The sequence below is a fragment of the Colossoma macropomum genome, unplaced genomic scaffold (assembly GCF_904425465.1).
Source record: "Colossoma macropomum unplaced genomic scaffold, Colossoma_macropomum, whole genome shotgun sequence".
Lineage (NCBI taxonomy): Eukaryota > Metazoa > Chordata > Actinopteri > Characiformes > Serrasalmidae > Colossoma > Colossoma macropomum.
Window position 1 is genome coordinate 39,774,536 of NW_023494792.1, and position 19,794 is coordinate 39,794,329.

The 19,794-nt window shown below is 37.5% G+C and overlaps 1 protein-coding gene across 1 annotated transcript in view; it reads left to right on the forward strand.

Annotated features, from left to right (window-relative positions):
• mapre3b (microtubule-associated protein, RP/EB family, member 3b) overlaps window positions 1-19,537 on the forward strand; it is a 33,230-nt gene extending 13,693 nt beyond the window's left edge. The window contains exons 4-7 of the mRNA XM_036577164.1: window positions 1,262-1,418; window positions 2,198-2,346; window positions 11,341-11,493; window positions 18,267-19,537. Coding sequence (XP_036433057.1) covers window positions 1,262-1,418; window positions 2,198-2,346; window positions 11,341-11,493; window positions 18,267-18,332 — 525 coding nt within the window. The 3' untranslated portion in view covers window positions 18,333-19,537. The remainder of the gene's footprint in view (window positions 1-1,261; window positions 1,419-2,197; window positions 2,347-11,340; window positions 11,494-18,266) is intronic.
• Window positions 19,538-19,794: the final 257 nt, after the last annotated feature.

The following is a 19,794-nucleotide window of genomic DNA, read 5'->3' on the forward strand; positions in this document are numbered from 1 at the left end:
AAATTTTTTAGGTGTCTGCTCAATTTCATGTTTTTTGCCTTAACTATTATGTGTAGTTTTTGTGATGTTTTTAAAATGAACTGGAAGAGAAGAACGCTGCTGTTGTTTTCTGTTGAGAGATTTTTCAAATTCCTTCTGCCAGTTTCTTCTGTTTGATTTGAGTTGGGTGTCGCAAGACCTGCCAAAGTACCACTGAGAGTTAGCAATATGTATACGTCAGCTACTCACATTCCTCGTCCTCATATAAAGTGACTTCTCTGCTGATGCTCCAAGTCCCAGCCAAAACTCTGAGTAGGTTAAGTTTTTCTATATCTGTTAATGGTGTTGGTTATGAAGGTTAACTACGATGTTGTTTGTAGCATGGCTAGATGCTGCTTCCTACATGCATTTGCCACCTGTTGCAGGATCCTGTTATAAGCGATTAACTTAATTTAAGAGAGCTCGATTGCTAACGGTCCACCTTAACTGTATAAAATGATGTTAGCAAACTCCTGAACATCAAAGCTCACAGTGTTTCCCCACAATTGTGCTTTACAGGAGTGGCACAAAATACGGCACACGAGAAATTTCTCCACCTGTATATTCACAAATATAAATCTATAGCAATAGGTTATGGGTGTAAAATGTAGTTAGATCTCTAAAATATCCATTAGACAGCTTGTTCTCCATTTTGTATTTTTTACTCACCTTTCAGAAACCAAGAAGAGCAAAGTGGTCTGTTTTTCTGCTCAAACGTGTAGGACTGAACAACACTGAATTGATGGTGTCATGGGTTGCTTATGTTGCCTTGAAGATGCCACTGTCAAACAGTTTGTTTTCTGAAATGACCATACAGTTATGAGCAGACAGCAGCTTGGAATTTTAGGAGCATAAATCTACTGCTAATTTTGCTTCTTACTACATGAAGTAATTTTTTAAGGTTGGACTGACAATCCGTTTTACAATTTAAGGAATGACCTAAGAATACTGTAACTGTCAAATTACAGTACAGTAGTGTTTCCCAACCTGGTCTTCAGGAACCCCACACGGTCTACATTTTTCCTTCATGCCTATGTGTTACGAGTTAGGTTGGAACAAAAATGTGGACCGTCTTGGGGGCCTTGAGGACCGGGGTGGGAAACACTGCTGTAGGATGAGAAGAAATTTTCAGTGTAACAGATACATTAATAATAATATAAAAAAAAGTTATCAGAAAACTATTATTATTATTATTATTATTATCACTGTGTTTTATTATGTACATTATTTGTGTTTGATGCAGATCATCCCAGTTGAAAAGCTGGTGAAGGGAAAGTTCCAGGATAACTTTGAGTTTGTTCAGTGGTTTAAGAAATTCTTTGATGCAAACTATGATGGCAAAGAGTACGACCCCCAGGCAGCACGACAAGGCCAGGATATCATCCCTTTGTCCAACCCAGGTAAACTCATTCTTTAATAACCTAAAAATATTTCTGTGAAAAGCAGGAAATATTGGAGCAACCATAGTCCAAAACTAAACTGATTATACCTGATCCCATGTGAGTTTCTTAGTGGGCCATTAAAACAACTAGCAAACAAATTTAGTTTTTTTTGGTGTATGAAAAGGTTTTTATTAAGGATATCAATGCTGTCGCATTAAAACCTTGTAACTCTTTAACTCCTTGTAATTTTCTTTTTTTCCCATTTTTGAAATCATTTGAAAATTCCAGTTTACATTGCATGACCATTTTATGCTGACTGAACCAATAGAAGTGGTTTACTTAATTAATTGTAAAACTCACTTTATATTGACATACAGTGCTTCTCAAAAGTGGAATCACCATTTTCAATAATATAAAACTAATGCTGTTGCAGACGCACAACGAAACATTTTTTTCTATTTTTTTTTCTGTTTTTTTCTGATGCTACTAATCTACAACTTCATAACTGACTTCGTAGTATTGAGACCTAGACACCTCTGGTTTTGCTTTGAAATGTCATTTTTGTTTGAAGTATATTGGCAAAGATAAATAGCTTTACATCTCATTTTTTCAAATGCCAAAAACTTGCACAGAGCTGTATGTTTTATTAGCCTGATTTACTCAAATAATAATCATAGTCACCCATGCACCATTTGATTATTTTAAACATTTGATTCTCACTAGTTATTAGTGAGATGTCTGGTTTTGGTTGTTGTATTCACCTCTGTGCAGTGATTGACTGAGCTGGTTTGGTGCAGGGCCTCAAAGGACTTCTCCAACAGGACCTAAAAACATGCCCACGCCCCAGCGGCCGCCTAGCTCTGCCCCTTTCGCTGGTGTGAGACGCAACACACCCATGTTACGGAATGGAGGCAGTGATGCTGAGATCATGGAACTCAACCAACAGGTCTACACAAATACACACACACAAACCAAACACAGATGTTTATAAATACAGTTGTATGCAAAAGTTTGAACACCCCTGGTCAGATTAGATGTTTTGTTGATTTGCTAAGTGAAAATAAGTTATACTCAAACACATACTCAAATATGGCAAACAAACCTAAATATGACACTTCTGTCTGCAAATTTTAGTGCACAATTTCTATTTGCTTGCTAAGTTTTACCAGAGACGTTATGAAAGAGGAAACTGGACACTGGTTGAAACATGAATGGGAAAGCTCATAACACTCAACATGGCATCTGTTTACAGGGAAAGTCCCGCCAGTTGACTTGCTGGTTATGCCACAAGTGGGTAAAGCCCCCTCGTTGTCTAAATCTATGCAAGAGCACCAGCAACAACAACCTGAAAAAACTAATTTTTTATGTTATTGAGCCAAACACCACAAAACATTTTTGTTCTTCAGATTTTACCAGTGATTTCATATATGTTTTAGAAATTTGACCTTTAGTTTAAGTTTTTAGGTCTTTCTCCATTCAGAGAGATAGCAGCCGCATCTTGTATGGTTGAAAATAACTGCCTGACGGTGTTGCAAAGACGGCCGCTAAGTGAACAGACTTCCCCATAAGGACTTTCCTATATTGGAAAAACTAAAACATAAAATATGAAATGTGCCAGTATGTTTTTTTTCCAGTGTGTTAAATTCAGCAAATAAACGGTAAATGTGTATTAAAGTGTGCATAAGTGTTCTCTGTAGAGAATGTGCACTTATTTCAACTTAGAAAATCAAAAAGTTCAATATTTTGTTTATACTACAACTTGGTTAATAATTCAATACTCTTGATACATTCAGTTCTTCACTTAAATAGGGAAACACCAGGTTGACATTGTGTTTTCCCTAAGTTAAGGAAACTTCCTAAGCTAATTGATTCAGGTGGGCAGAGATGGTTATTAGCGTATCTGAAACATAACGGTGAAGAGTTTGAGTATCATGAGACATTACATTTCAAGAAACAATATAAAGTATAATCCTTTATGTATTAATTTTAAAAGACTGTGAAAAACTGAATTTTCCTTTTTTTAAAAAATAAAAATGGTATGTAGTATGTTAATACTGTTGAAGTTTTAAAATGTACCATTTACTTCCCAGTCTAAACAGTCCATATGTAAAAATGAAGCAGGAAAAACACTCCACTGTTTTTGGTACATTATAAAAACAAGACATTTACATACACTTTAGGGCCAAAAGTATGTGGACACCTATACATTGCGCCCATATGAGCTTGGATATCCCATTCCAAAACTGTAGGGAATAATATGGATTTGGCTCCCCTTTGTGGATATAACAGCCTCTACTATTCTGGAAAGGTTTTCCACAACATTTTGGAGTGTGTCTGTGGGAGCTTGTGCCCATTCAGTCAAAAAAGTATTTGTGAGGTCTGGCACTGATGTTGGACAAAAAGGCCTGGCTCATAATCAACATTCCAATTCATCCCAAAGGTGTTCAGTGGGGTTGAGGTCAGGGCTCTGTGCAGTCCAGTGGAGCTCCACAACACTCCACTCGTCAAGCGATGTCTTTATGGAGCTTGGTTCTGAAACAGGAAAGGCTTTCCCCAAACTGTTGCCACAAAGTTGGAAGCATATATTTGCCTAAAATGTCTTTGCATGCTGTAGCATTAACATTACCCTTCACTAGAGCTAAGGAGCCAAGCCCAAACCCTGAAAAACAACCCCAGACCACTATCCCTCCTCCACTTAACTTTACTGTTGGCACTGTGCATTCTGATAGGTTGTATTCTCCTGGCATTCACCATGCAAATTCATCTATCAGACTGCCAGACAGTGAGGAGTGATTCATCACTTCAGAAAAAACATTTCCACTGATCGAGAGTCCAGTGGTGGCATGCTTTACACCCGTCACCCTCCCCTGCCCAACACTTGGCATTGAGCGTTTTAATCTTAAGCTTGTGTATAGCTGCTTGGCCATGGAAACCCATTTCATGAAGCTCCCAATGCACAGTTATTTTGCTGATGTTGCCTCCAGAAGCAATTTGGAACTAGTAAGTTATTCAATAGAAGATGCACTAAGCAGCCCTGCTCTGTGAGTCTGCGTGGTGTACAGTTTCATGCCTGAGTTGTTGTTGCTCCTAGACGCTTAAATTTAACAATAATACTACTTACAGTTCACTGGGGCAGATCTAACAGGACAGAAATTTCACAAACTGACTTGTGCCATCCTATGACAGTGCCATGTTTAAAGTCACTGATTTCTTCCATGTGGCCCATTTTACAACAAATTTTTGTCTATCGAGATTGCAAGGATATGTGCTTAATTTTATCCACCAGTTAGCAATGGGTATGGCTGAAACACCTGAACTCTATAATTATGGTGGTGTCCACATACCTTTGGCTATATAGCGTATGTCCGTATTCAGCCTACAGCAGGTTGGCTCCGCTCGTGAAGTTATAAGGATTGTTTTAGCTAGAATTTTTCTGTGTTCAGTCCACTAAGCACTGGGTGATGAAGTGTTTTTAATTTTTGTCAGGATGTAATTGTGGTATGAACACTGTGATTCTACACTTAGCATCAGTGTCAAAATACTGGTATCAAGGCAGCCCTACACTGAGTAGGGGTGTGGGAAAAAATCGATTCTTAGTTGCATCGCGATGGAGGATGTGGATGATGCTGAATCGATTCACAAATGTCAAAAATCGATTTTCTAAATTTTACTTGATAACCGTTATGTTGAGGGAAGTGAGGAAGTGCAGCGCCCGGACAGTCTGTGGCGTGCACACTACATTAAAAGCTAGTGCAGGGGTCGGCAATCCAAATGTTAATAAGAGTCATTTTGTCCTTTCAACAAAAATCAAACAACCTTGGGAGCCACAACATTTTGAGTCCATTTTACCATTACATGTTAATGTCTTAGCGTAGGCTAAAAACATAATACAAACCAAAACGCAGACTTACTTTGCTCTGCTTTAAACTTTAGCTCAGCTGTAGCCGCATCACTAGCAGGAAACTTCTTCACAAAAGTAGAACAGTTTCTTGTAACATGTGTCTCAATGTTCTACTTTTTACGAGGCTGAAGTCAGCTTCTCATTCGCCAGCTTCTTGTTTGAATGTTCCCGTTCCACCTTAAATGGTGCTTGAAGTGCCAGAATGTAACTGCTGCACCATTTAAGGTGGAACAAGAAACAAGAAGCTGACTTCAGCTTCACATTTATTTTAGTGTTTGACAGTTGAGTTGAATCTCAGTGCAGATTAAACGTATCAAGAAACTAGCTGGAGTGATTATAAATGCAAGTCTATTCGTCTCCAAATTATCAATGTTTGTCTTAATTTTTTCTTTTTGCCTTTTTGTTAGCTACTAGCTAGGTAAAGTAGCAGTCATAGGCTACATTAATTGCAGTGTCTAAGACCATTTATTGTTAAAACTGTGTTAGAACAATCAGCAGAGCTTTATTTTACAGCAAAAGAGAATTCTTTTATTTTCACCTAGAAATCTAATTGTGATGTGGTGCTGCAACAGGGCAGTAAAAGAGTCACAGGTTGCCAACCCCTGAGTTAGCGTATGGAAGCACTTTGGCTTCTATGGACTTGAATGGGAAAAGGACCTGGACAAGAGCCACATTCAAGTTGTGTCACACTAGAGATGAAACGATATTAAAATTTCATATCACGATTATCATGACCAAAATTATCACGATTATCGGTATTATCACGATATTGTTCAAATGTGTTGAAAAGTAAAATAAATAAAAAAATCAATACTGATACACAAACTGAAACTCATTTCACCAACTTTTATATTAACACAAATAGAATTGGCAGCAATATGCACTTTTTGTTTGCATAAACATTAAAAAATAGTCAGTACATTTGTAGTATTACTTTTGTATTACATACAATACTTGTAATTCTCTGTAAACAAAAGAATAGCAAAAGTATTATTATTACTGTTATTATTATTATTATTATTATTATTATTATTAATTACAATAACTAGGGATTTCCCTGCATAGAGAATTAAATCTGGACCAACTCTGAGATGGGTCTTAATGGAAAACTACTACTTCTAAGAAGTGCTGCACTCGGGGGATTTCTGTCCGAACTGCAGCTGCAGCATTATTGTGCCGTTGTGGCGCTGTACCCCTAATCAATACAGTGCACCAGGAAAAACAAAATCACAGAGGAATTGCGTGACCGTGCTGTGAGCTGCAGACAGTGTAGAACTCACACAGCGTGTCTTCACCTGTGGAGCTGCTTCTCTAAAAGCATTTTAAAACTAAAACATAACTTAAAATTAACATGCGTCTGTGCTGCGGCAGAAACACTCCTAAAGTTTAATCTCTGAAACACAGCGTTTACTCGCGCAAGGGCCCGTCTCAAAGCACACTATCTTCCCTATGTAGTGCACTTCGTGGATCATGAAATAGCAAATCCTTCACCCAAAGAGTGCAAGAAATGTTCGACTAAGTCATCTATAATCAACATTAACAACAGGTTACAAATTCCCTATTTAAAGCTCAGCTGCTGGTTAATGATGATCGTGTTTGTTTGAACAGTAGCGCACTATGTAGGGGATTTGAGATGGTGTAATTCTCTTCTCAGAAAGTAAACACTGAAAGCGAGACGAGAAAGCGGAGCTGTGCAGATTGAACTTTTGCAGCGTCTCGTTCCAGAGCTCATTTTGGAGACTCTGCTCCACAGAAATACGTGTTAAAAGCTTTAGTTTCGATTCACAGTTGATTCACCGATTGTTTTTCTTTTTTTTTTGATGCTAAAAGCTTCATTTTATATTATTAACGAACCATAAGCATAGGTTAAACCACACAGACCATGACATTTCTTCTATTTCGAAGTCCCGTCACAGACTTTAAAGTTAACCTTGCATTCTTGCAAGTAGCAGGTGGGGGTCGCGAAGATGACTCGGTAAGGTTTGATGTGTTTCCCCCATTCGCCGCTATTTTCCTTCGGCCTGTTCTGCAGACAGGGTGGTCATCTTCAATTAACTTTCCTTCTGCATCCTTATAAAACCCAAAACATGACCAAACGTCAGACTTGGTCTTCTTAGAAGGCTGAAATATCTCCGAATCTCCGAGTTTTTCACACCGCGGTAATCGACCGCGGTTTTAACGATATTTTAAAGTTCAAACGGTACTACTAACCGTCATTAATTTTACCGCGGTTTACCGTGAAACCGGTAACCGTTTCATCTCTATGTCACACTAAACTTAAATATTTTGGAAACACAACAAACCTGAGAAACCATAATGTTTCCACCCATTTTACGCCCAGTTGTAGTTGCTGCCAACAAGCAAGCAATGTCAAAGCTTCCACCCAACTCGGAAAGGGCCAAGCAAATTACGAACTCTATCTCAACTTTTATTGCCAAGGATTTGGGATCATTCTCAGTCGTTGAGAAGCAGGGCTTTCACGCTATGTTGCACACTTTGGAGCTGAGATACAGCTCCCCCGTCTCATATGGAGTCAAATTGAGGTCTTTAGTAGTGACGAGAAAATAAAACTATCACAAAAATGTGGTCTCAGTGAGTTGCAAAAATAATTAGATGTTGCAAACAAAGAAGAGAAATTGTGCTACCTTTTTTCTCTTGCAACATTTTTTTAGGATAAATCTTCTGCGACATTCTGCGTTATACGCTTCTATTTTTTTCTGCAGTTCTTTCCCCTTTTATTTTACTCTTTTTTGTTTGCGACTAAGACGGAAAGGCGTGTCATGAATGTTTTGCGTCATCAGCTGGAGCCGCCACCGCAGAGCCCATCATTTCAACTAATGCCATCATGACAGATGCCAGCCAAGCTGGACCACAGGTATTTATAGTTTATAAGATGCTTTAATAATTGATTTTTTTATTTATAGACATAAGATCTAATTCATTAGATTTGTTGGTAACACTTTACATTAGGGGTACATGACCTGCCAGTAATTAAGGCATTTACTAATTATTAATTAATCAGAAAGTAATGAGTCATCAATCAGGAACAAACAAATAAGTTATATATTAACAACCATAAGGTTAAATTGCTAATGCATGTACTAATAAATAAAGATGATGGTAATAAAGGCTTTCTTCAGCATCTGAATTTATCAGGAATTCATGTGTTATTTAAGCATACAAAAAAAATTTAGTACACATTGGCGTGCTGCTAGAAGCTCTGTTAGTGTCATTCTATTCATTCAATTCATGATTACCTATGTCATACTGCAATGTCATACTGTTACAACATTAACGTAAACTGTTGTTTTTGTTTAGTTTATTTACTGAAAATAGGCATTTGATTTAATTAAAACTGAATTATCTTAATATATGCCACCATTACTATGAAAAATACCACCTTTAGTAAACTAAAAATGTGTTTCCCATATACATCTGTTATTTTTTTTTTAAATGTGTTATATCTATTTTTTTTAGTAATGGAAACACAGCATTTTGGAATGAAACTATTCAACTGTTTCCGCAGCTGAAAATTAAAGCTGCTTTTTTTGCCAGAAGGTGGCAGCAATTGCAATAATTGCTATATGTCAAGCGGCCATAGATTCTTGAGTGAATATCTCTATGAAACTGTTTAAGACAAGAGAATGAAAATCATTGAAAAAGAAAAACTTAAACATGAAAGCATTTTTTGTACTTTAACAGGTGAGTTATGCATATGCATACTGGAGTAATACGCAAGTTACATTGCAGATATAATGTTTACACATGGTATTGCCTAGTTATCTGAGTGTTGTGAGTGTTTGCTAGTATGTATTTTCGTGCCTCACATCTTTTTAGACTAATGTAAAACATGCAGCTGTTATCTCTGGTGAAACAGAACAGATTTTCAGATGCTGTTTTTTTCTGAATTTGTTGTAAAGTAGCTTAAATATTTGGTTTGTTGCTTACTTATTTGCAGTAAACCTTTTTGGTTTTAAGAGTAGTAAGGAGTTTGTGTTTTTCACGAACATTGTGTGAGTCCATTAATATGTGGCGTCAGGCACGTCTGTTCTGTTTGGTTAAAAATTACATGTTGATTTTAGGCTGCTTGGTTCATTTGTTATTCCTTCTTTGACAGGGACCCTTATCCTGAAGAGCTCTGTGCGTGCAGTGGCAGTGCGTCACAGGGCCTAGTAGTAAACAGACTGAGCCGAGACAGCAAGAGGGCGTGCCAACTGCACACAGCTGTGCGCTAACCTAGCGCAATATTCTCCCTTTTTTTTTGTACGCCGTTCTGAGTTTTTCAGTAAAGCTGAGTCATGGATTCGAACTTGTGTGAGTTCTTTGGAAACACCGCATGCTGCAATATTAATATATCTTCTTGACGTTAAGTAGCAGTTCTGTCCTTTTTACAGATGTTTGTGAAAAACCAGTATGTATTGGCCCCTCTTCATTTTCTATGCACTACACTGACATATTCACATGCCCTGGTTCTGTGTATTGTGTGAAAGTCATAAGATGATGATAATTTTTTTTTTTTAGTCCTATAAATTTTGTCATTTTTTATATGAGCCATATTGTACTTATCACTCATTACTGTTCTTGTGAGGGTAAACGAATGTCTGCCATTTTGGTAAGTAATAATTAACCCCTGCTGTTTCGTAAGCTCTTAGTAATAAATTGTGACTTGTTCATCACTTTACTTTAGGGGGCACAAACATTATGAATTCATCATGAAAAATCTATATTTAATCAGTAATAAAGTATGATTAGTTCATCACTTTACTTTAGGGGGTACAAACATTATGAATTCATCATGAAGAATCTGCATTGCTTTCTTTATAATGAATTGAGAATTGACTCTGCATAGTGTTGTATTTTCCGTACACTGACACACCTTACTCTTTCCTTACACTGATCAACCAGCACAACAGGAGCTTGTAAATTAGCAGTTGAGTTCAATCAGGTGTACAAGATGAGGGAAAGCACAAACACGTGCATAGAATTAAGGATTCTTATGACCCTGGGCTTTCTCAGCACTACACTTACACAGAAGTTAACACCAAGCAACACTGGAACTACGGAAAAAGAATAAGTTCAGGAAATGTTAATGTTACACGGCCGTTTGTTATTGATTGTGTCAACTTATAACATATATTTAAATAATATATACAACATATATTTATATACCTGTGGACCAGCTTGGCTAGCGTCTGTCATGATGGCATTAGTTGAAATGACGGGCTGGGCGGCAGCGGCTCCAGCTGATGACGTGAAACATCCATGACACGACTTTCCATCTTGCGCCTTTCTCCTCTTCCCACGCCCCCAAAAAAGGTCAAAACTGACCCGCAAACAAAAAACAGTAATGCAAACGAGGAAAGTACTGCAGGAAAAAACATATGAGCGTAAAACGCAAAGAAAAAATAGTGTCGCAAAAGATCTATCCTAAAAAAAAACGTTGCAAGAGAAAAAAGGTAGCACAATTTTTCTTCTTTGTTTGCATTATCTTAATATTTTTGCAACTCACTGAGACCTCATTTTTGATCTCATTTTCTACAATGAGACCAAAACCGAAGTTATGAAATCACAAAAAAAGGGGTAGGATAGCTGTAACGTGATGCCTGGACATCCATTTCCACAGGATCTTATGTCACCGTAACAGCGCATTTTATCACAGATGAGTGGCAGCTAGCCTCTCATGTGCTCCAAACAAGAGCAGTGAATGAGAGCCTTCCACTTGACTTGGCACATTGCTTCCATTTGATTCATTAATGAACGATATTGGAAGTAAATTCATTATGGACTATTACACATGCTTTGCTTTGAAAGTACCAAGTTGTCACACAGTGAGAAAAAAAGAAATCCTGTATAGAAAAAAAAATGCATCAAGATGCATCAATGATAATTTTATAATCGCATCGCAGCCCTCTGAATTGTAATTGAGTCGAATCATGAGGTGACTAGAGATTCCCACCCTCAACACTGAGCACTAAAAGAGAATTTTTTTCTTGCTTTTAACCTTTGGTTTGCTCTGGCTGTGTTGTCCTCTTTATGTAGCTGATGGACCTGAAGCTGACAATAGATGGTCTGGAGAAGGAGAGAGACTTTTACTTCAGCAAACTCCGTGACATTGAGCTCATCTGCCAGGAGCATGAAAGCAAGAATAATCCCATCCTTACCAAGATTGTCGACATTCTCTATGCTACTGAGGTATAATGAGCTCCCAATGATAAACACTCCAACTATATATTAACCTTTTGAACTCTGGAAGTCCATGGTTCCTCGCCATTATACCAACAGAATTTGAATAGTTAGTTTTATAGTTAGGGTTGCCAACCTAAAGAACTGACTTTGAGACTCACGTAATTGATCCAGGCTTCTTGGAATTGAAAACTCAGTCTTTGAAATTTTTAGTGCATTTATTTGGGTAGCCTGTGATTGGTTAGACTTTGTTGGCTTCCTATTTGCCAGCTTCTTGTTTGAATTTTCCCGTTCCATCTTAAATGGTGAAGCAGTTACATTCTGGTGCCTCAATTTTCAAAAAAAATAAATAAATAAACAAGAAGCTGGCAAATAAGAAGCTGACTTCAGCATCAACTGCCTTTTGTTTTCTTTTTATGATCTGAAGACAAGAGTATCAGCTAAAATGAAGGTTGATTAGACCCAATTAATGAATCCTCAAATTTATGACAAGAATACAGAAATCCATAATGTTTTTAGTGATGGCTGATTTACAAACGAAAGGAAAAAGGCAATGTGTTTTGTGTTTTGTTGGGCGGTGTTTGGTAAGTTGAATGAACCCACTTTACTGCCTTAATGCTAGCCTGTTTGCTGTATAGCAATGTGCTATTGTTCAGAAGTAGGCCGCTTGTACATATTGTTGGTGTAAACCACAATGAAGTTAGTTTTATTTTAGATATTCGTCTTTTTGGTGCTAATAACTTTTGAACAGACTATGAAAGCCAGTAAAAACTTACATATTCACAACAGTAGGACCACAGAGAGTGATGCGCACCCTTTTTTGCAGTTTGGGTGACATTTTGGGTGACATTTAACATATCCACATACAACACTAAAACAACTGTTTATGGTACAGCAAGGTGTCAGCAATGATGTACAACCTTGAATGTAATGCAATAACTTCTTTATATTAATTTTTATGGATTTTGAATTTCAATAGCATTTTAGCTGCATAACATACACCACTAAAATCAATTGTGTATAGTGCAGCAAAGTATCATTGATGCACAACCTTTGAATGTATTGCAACTTACATATGTATTTTATGTATTTTTAATTTCAATAATATTTTAACAGCATTACATACAACACTAAAAACAATTGTATATGGTGCAACTGGATATCAACAATCATACACATTTGGATTTTGAATGTAATACAATAACTACTTTATATTAATTTTATGTGTCTTGATCTTCAATAGCATTTCAGCAGTATTAAATACAACACTAAAACAAAGCAAATGTTGTTGCCAAATTGAGCAATGATGCACAACCTCTGGATTTCGAATGTAATACAATAACTGCTTCATTTTTTTTTCCATTTTGAGTTTAAATAGCTTTTTAGATGCATTACATATAACACTAAGATCAGCTGCGTTACATCCAAAAGTAAAATTCAAGTTTGTGCATTATTACTGAGACCTGTCTGCAAACACCGCTGATTTCAATGTTGAATGTAATGCAGCTAAAATACTATTGAAATTCAAAATGAAAAAAATTCCGCTTGAAATAAATTAAACAAGACTTTTCTACACTCTCATGTGATAGGAAACTACCCATTTTTAAGCAAACATTCTAGATGACTAAGCATCTATTGAACCTTAAAGACTGTGAATGTCTGGTGAATATTGAATATTGATCATCCAGTTTTATATCATATACAGATAATATCACTTTTTACAGGTATGGTATGCTCACTGTTGTTAGAATAAGTATTGGCAAGTACATATTAGTTACTGGTTAAATAAATATCCATTTTCAAAATTAGTGTCTATTAAAAGTTGTGTGCAATTCTCCCCATAGATCAAAGCAAATAACACAATTAGTCAGATGTGTATAGACATAGAGGTTATGGAGCTATACTGGAGCTATTTGTTTTTATCCAACATTATCTATTGTTAACAGGAACAATAAAATATGTATTTAGGTGCACTGAAATTTGGAAAAGAAATGTGTGTGCACAGATGTAGGCGTGGTCTAGAAATGCATGCATTTTATTCTAATTGGAAATTTTGTCCCAGTTTTCCAGTATTAACACTAAGAGAGGGGTAAGTTAAATGTCACCCAAAATGTCACCCACAGAAAAAAATGTCACAAAAGAAAAGGTGTGCATCACTTTCTATGGTCATCTGTCATGGATATGTCAGTCCTTACTGGCTACTATGGTCCATTTAAAAGTTATTAGCATCAAAAAAACTTGTAAACGTCTGCGTATAGGCTATTTAGAGTGATTTGGGGAAATTACAGAGATCCTTTATTCTGTATGAAACGACTGGTCAAATCACAGATTAATTGAATTACCGGACCCCCTCTAATAAATCTATTCCAGCTCGAATGGGGCTTTGATAGGTATGCCTGTGATTGGTTAACCTATGATTAGTTAGTGTATGATTAACCTGTGGCTGGTTAAGCTATGAGTAGTTAGCTTATGACTGGTTAACCTGTGATTGGTTAATATCCATCCACCAGTGACTTCATTAAGTACAACTCTTTGTACCTACACTCACTGTCCATTTTATCAGCTCCATTTACCATGTAGGTGCATTTTGTAGTTCTAAATTACAGACTGTTGTTCATCTGTTTATCCGCATAATTTGTTGGCCCCCTTTCACCCTGTTTTTCGATGGTCAGGACCCCCAAAGAGCAGGTATTATTTGGATGATCATTCTCAGCACTGCAAAGACACTGATGTGGTGGTGGCTTGTTAATGTATGTTGCACTGCTAAGAGTGGATTAGACACAGCAGTGCTGTTGGATTTTTGTAACCTTAGTGTTTGGACTGGACTGAGAGTAGTCCACTAACCAAAAACATCCAGCCAGCAGTGTTCTGTGGGCAGCGTCCTGTGACCACTGATGGACTGGAGGATGACAGGAGCACAAGCTGTGCAGCAACAGATGAGCTACTGTCTCTAACTTCACATCCACAAGGTCAGGGGTTCTGAGTCCTCGTCCTGGAGATCTACCACCCTGCAGAGTTTACTGCCAACCCTAATTTAACACACCTGATCTAGGTAATGGAGGTCCTACCAGTGCAACACACACTAACATGCAACCACCAGATCAGTGTCACTGCAGTGCTAAAAATGACCAACCACCCAAATAATACCTGCTCTGTGGTGGTCCTGTGTGGGTTCTTACCATTGAGGAACAGGGTAAGAAGGGGCTAACAAATTATGCAGAGAAACTGATGGATTACATTTTGTTTAATAGAACTACAACGTGCACCTATATGGTAATACCTGATAAAACAGACAAATAGCGTAGATACAAGAAGGTATGATTAATGAAGCGGCCGGTCAGTGTATAACTAGTTAGCCTATGATTGATTAGCCTATGACTGGTTAATCTATAATAAATTAGCCTGCGACTGGTTAATCTATGATAGGTTTATTTATGATGTTTTAACCTGTGATTGATTAGTCTAGATAGTTGATTTGGTTAGGGCAGTCCACAAAGGGCTAGTGTGGCTGCAAGTTCTTTCCAACAAAGCAGAAGCACATGAGATCAGCTGTTTGAAGACTTTTTGAGACCAACTGATTAAACAAGTAGAATCAGGAGTGCTTTAGCTTGTTTGGAATGAAAATCTGCAGCCACACCAGCCCTTTGGGGATAAGATTGGACACCCTTGGGTTAGGGTGACTGGTTGCCACCACCACTGCCACCTTCACTTGTTCTCAGCTTAGAACATTCCATGGGTGTGTCCCAAAACCTAGTGAGCTCTCTTAGTAGCTGCTGTCTACATAGGCAGCTGTCTAAGTAGGCAGCGTTCCATCTGTCACCTATCCTTACAAGACAGATGAATGAGACGCTGTAGTTAGACAGCAATGACGTCGCCGCTAGTTTCCGCCCACTGCACGAGACCAGCGTTTACTTACCTGCTCTGGCGGTTTATATGGTGATTTTCATTGTATTTGCTCTGAATGAAACAGCAAAATAGCTGCCAGTTAGATAAATGATGTTTTTTAAAAACAGATACTGTTTTATTTGTTTTGATTATTTTAATAAGACATATATATTAATACATACATCAAATTAAAATCTACATACTCCACACACAACTGCAGATAACTTTCATTGACCAAACAGAACAATGATATACACAACTACACAATTTAATACAGTTAAATACAGTCATTCACTAGCAATCAAATAATTTGTACAGCTATATACTTAACCATAATTACTTTATTAATTAATTTACAATTAATTTATATAACTATTCATACAATTACACATGGACCAGCCACATCATCAAATCCACCTCCTTGTATCTACACTCATTGTCCATTTTATCAGCTCCACTGACCATATAGGTATACTGTATTGTAGTTCTACAGTTACAGACTGTAGTCCATCTGTTTCTCTGCATACTTTTTAGCCCCCTTTCTCCCTGTTCTTCAGTGGTCAGGACCCTCACAGGACCACCACAGAGCAGGTAGTATTTGGGTGGTGGATCATTCTCAGCACTGCAGTGACACTGACGCGGTGGTGGCGTGTTAGTGTGTGTTGCGCTGGTACAAGTGGATCAGACAGCAATGCTAACACATCACCACCACATGGTGAGAACCTGATGCACAGTGTTACAGTAACTAGAAGCTCTACCCATCTGTGCAGCTGCAGGCTGTATGTGATCATCAGGCAAAGGTTTTTGGATGATTCTGTAGGCTTTCCTGGATCAGTGCATGATGCAGCGTCCTTCACACAGTAGGCGAGCATGATCCTTGGTGATGGTTGTTAGTCCCCCTCCTGGACGGTCGAGGCTTCAGTTCCTAAAATAAATGCAGACCTGTAATTTAACCTCAGTTTACTTTTGCCTAGCTGAATTATAATCAAGCATTTTTAAAATATTCAAATTATGTTTGAAACACACACTAAGGTTTAAAATACATAATTTCCTAATCTTTCAATTACGGTGCTAATTTAATCTTAATTATAAGCTCCGTGTTGGAACTTGTATTTTGTTTTTTAGGTTTTGCCACCTTTTCCTGTAGCCCCAATTCCAAGGGATAGTCCTATCAACAAATAAATCAAATTAGGGGTTTTAACTTTCTTAGAGAATAGATAAAGATATTAAAAGATCCAACATTATTCAACTAGATTAGGAAAGTGCTTCACCACACAAACATATTACTTCTGCTTAGTTATGATTAGCTGTTGTCAGAGGTGTAAAATTCTGGTCCAGAAAGTAAAAATCCTTCCCAGAATATTGTTCCAACTGCCTGGACAGCTCTGCTGGTGGTTTGATCTAACTAGAGAAGCCAGGCCGTTGGAACAAAATCCTGGGAGGACTTTTACTTTCTGGGCCTGAATTTTACACCTCTGGCTGTTGTTACATTTTATACTATAAGTGAGTATGCATAACTAACTCATTGGTGTCCAATCATATCCGCAGAGTGTGGCTGCAGGTTTTCATCAGTAATTGTTTTTCCTGATTAAGGGGAATCAGGGGAGCTGCTACTTGTTTCCAATGAAAACCTGCAGCTACAGCCTATGTGGATAAGATTTGAAAACCCCTGATCTAACTGGGGACCCAACACCCTACTTTTTTTACACTTCCTAGCTGACAAAGCAGAGTTTCTCTCCCGGTATACAGCCTCTCTCTATACAAGCCCTTATAAATGCCTCGAGCGCTGATCTGGTCCCTGAAAAAGGGGAATTCTGCCAAATCATTCAATACACACACAACCAGATCAATGTTAAGATCACACTACCTTGTCATTAGTTAATGTTTGACAAAACCTGTCGCTAGTTAAGCTACTTGGTCATTGGCCAGGAAGTTTGTTAGCCAACTGGCTATTCAAAACAATATCATAAGGCTTCAAAATCCTCTAGCATGCATGCTAATGGATTAGTGTTCCAAAACTGTAAAATGGTCACTGACGGACCTAAATTGCAAACTATAGGTTATTTGTTCACCTTTATGACAAGAAAACAAATAAAATACTACAGAAAATCAGAATGACTTACATTTGAAGATGATTTCGCCACTTGCTGAGCCGCTTCTGCCCGCCATCTTCAAACAAAAGTTGCGCTGCGTTGCATCGCGGGATTGCCTCAGCAGCTGAGGAGACATCTTGATATTCGGCCAAAATGAGATACCCCAGTAGGCAGCATATTTGAGGTATCTATAAATTGGGACAGCCTACTTGTCGGGAGCATGCATATTATGACGTAAAACTGACTATGTAGAGAGCTCACTAGGTTTTGAGACAGATTTGCAAGCCAGAGCAAACTAGCCAAACTAGGTAATTTGATGGGCCACAAAAAGGTTAGGTTTGCCTATTTTTGATTAGTCTGTGATTGATTAGCCTATGGTTACTGTATGATTGGTTAATCTGTGATTGTTTAGCTTGTGACTGGTTAATCTATGATTGGATAGCCTGTGACTGATTAAGCTTATGATTGGTTAGCCTGTGATTGGTTAGCTCGCAATTAGTTAGCCTGTTATTTGTTAGCTTATAATTAGTCCATGACTGGATAGTCTGCGACTGGTTAATCTACAAATTTGTTAGCCTGTGACTGATAGTCTAGTTAGTAGTTTATGTTAGGAAAACTGGTTCTTACCACCACTGCCACTTTCACATGTCCTCAGCTTAGAACACTTTACACTTTGCAAGCCAAACTAGATAGCTAATCGGATGAGCTACAAAAGAGACTGCTGACAGCATTATTGAGTCAATGCACTGTTTGCTTGAGTGTGCTGATTGTGGATTTCTGACTGTGAAACGTGTTTCATTTCAGGATGGTTTTGCTCCCCCAGAAGATAATGAAATCGATGAACAGGCACCGGACCAGGATGAATACTAAACACTAAAAAAAAAACCCGAAACAATGCATCCATTCATCCTTTGCTCTTTCTCCCATTCCATCTCTCTTATTCAATATTTTTCTTCTCTTGCCTTCATTTAATCTTTTTACACGCTTGATCTTTTTTATTGGTTCTTCATTCTTAATGTTACATTATTAGTCATAATCTATTTTAAACAACCGCTGATTAGCTTGAAAGCCTTTAACTTGTGCGTAGTGTGAGTGGTGCACTTACTTAGCTAATAGTTTTAGCTAACAAAATTGGTTGTAAATACCATTTTTGGCCTGATGATAGAGCTCACACTTTACCTGTACTATATCAAAGGTACTCATTTTTTTTTAGAGAAAACATAAAACACCCATCCTCTGCATTGCTACTGTACCTGACTCATTTTAAAACAGTTAGCTAATGATATTTTTTTAAAAAGCTGCTTCACTAGATGGCAAGATGACTACAGGATTTAACGGTTTATGTCTTGTTTGAAATACTCTGGGCTTTTATGGGAATCTGTTTATACTGTACAGAAAGTAATTTTAGGGTTAAAAGCCAGTGATCAGGGAAAGACTTTAGAATCAGCTGAATTTATCTGTACTGTGAATTTTTGAATTCTGAAAAAAAATCAAGACTGTGGCTGAAATTGTAAAATTATTTGCCATTTGCAGGATTCACATGGGTTCTAGAGTATTGCATGTTCCTGGGACATGCAAGCACGGACAATACTAATGCATACACCTTCTGCTAAGTGCTTACACCATCTACACAGGAGGCTGATGTTTTATTTACAAACAAGTGTGTTTTGGTGACTTGGGAAAAATCAAAGCTAATGAGCATTTAGAGGTAAAACTTGTCGTTGTAAGAGTATGAGATGTATTTATTTATGAAAGACGACCATAAATTGACCTTGGTGACACTGGTTAAAATGAGTAAAAATGACACAACGGGAAAACACAGGCCAGCTGATGGTTATCTGTGTCATATAAAACTGTTTTAAGCTATTAATTCAGTGTTCTATTCTTTTTTTGTTGTTTTCTTTTTTATATTGCACAGCATTAAATGCCACAAAGAATGATTTTAGTTAACAGTACCTGTCTGCTCATTCCTTCAACTACTCATTCTCCTATGTGTTGTCAAGGCTACATGGCCATGATGACTGTTTGCGGTACGTGCATCTATTTGTTTTACTTAAAATAAATGTAATCTGGAAAGGAAATAGTGACAGGTGTTTATTTTGTCGCTTCACTCTTGGTTACTATATCTTTTGAATCCTATGTGAGGATGCATTTGTTCTCTGCAGTTGTTCAGTTTTTCTGTACTGTAAAAACTTTATTTAAATTGTAGACATATAATACACATACATCACAACATACAAAAACACATTCTCCTTCAACAGTCCATCATTAGCCCATCAATAAGCCAGAGAGAGATGATCCACATTAAGGAGCTCCTGTGCACAATTTTGCA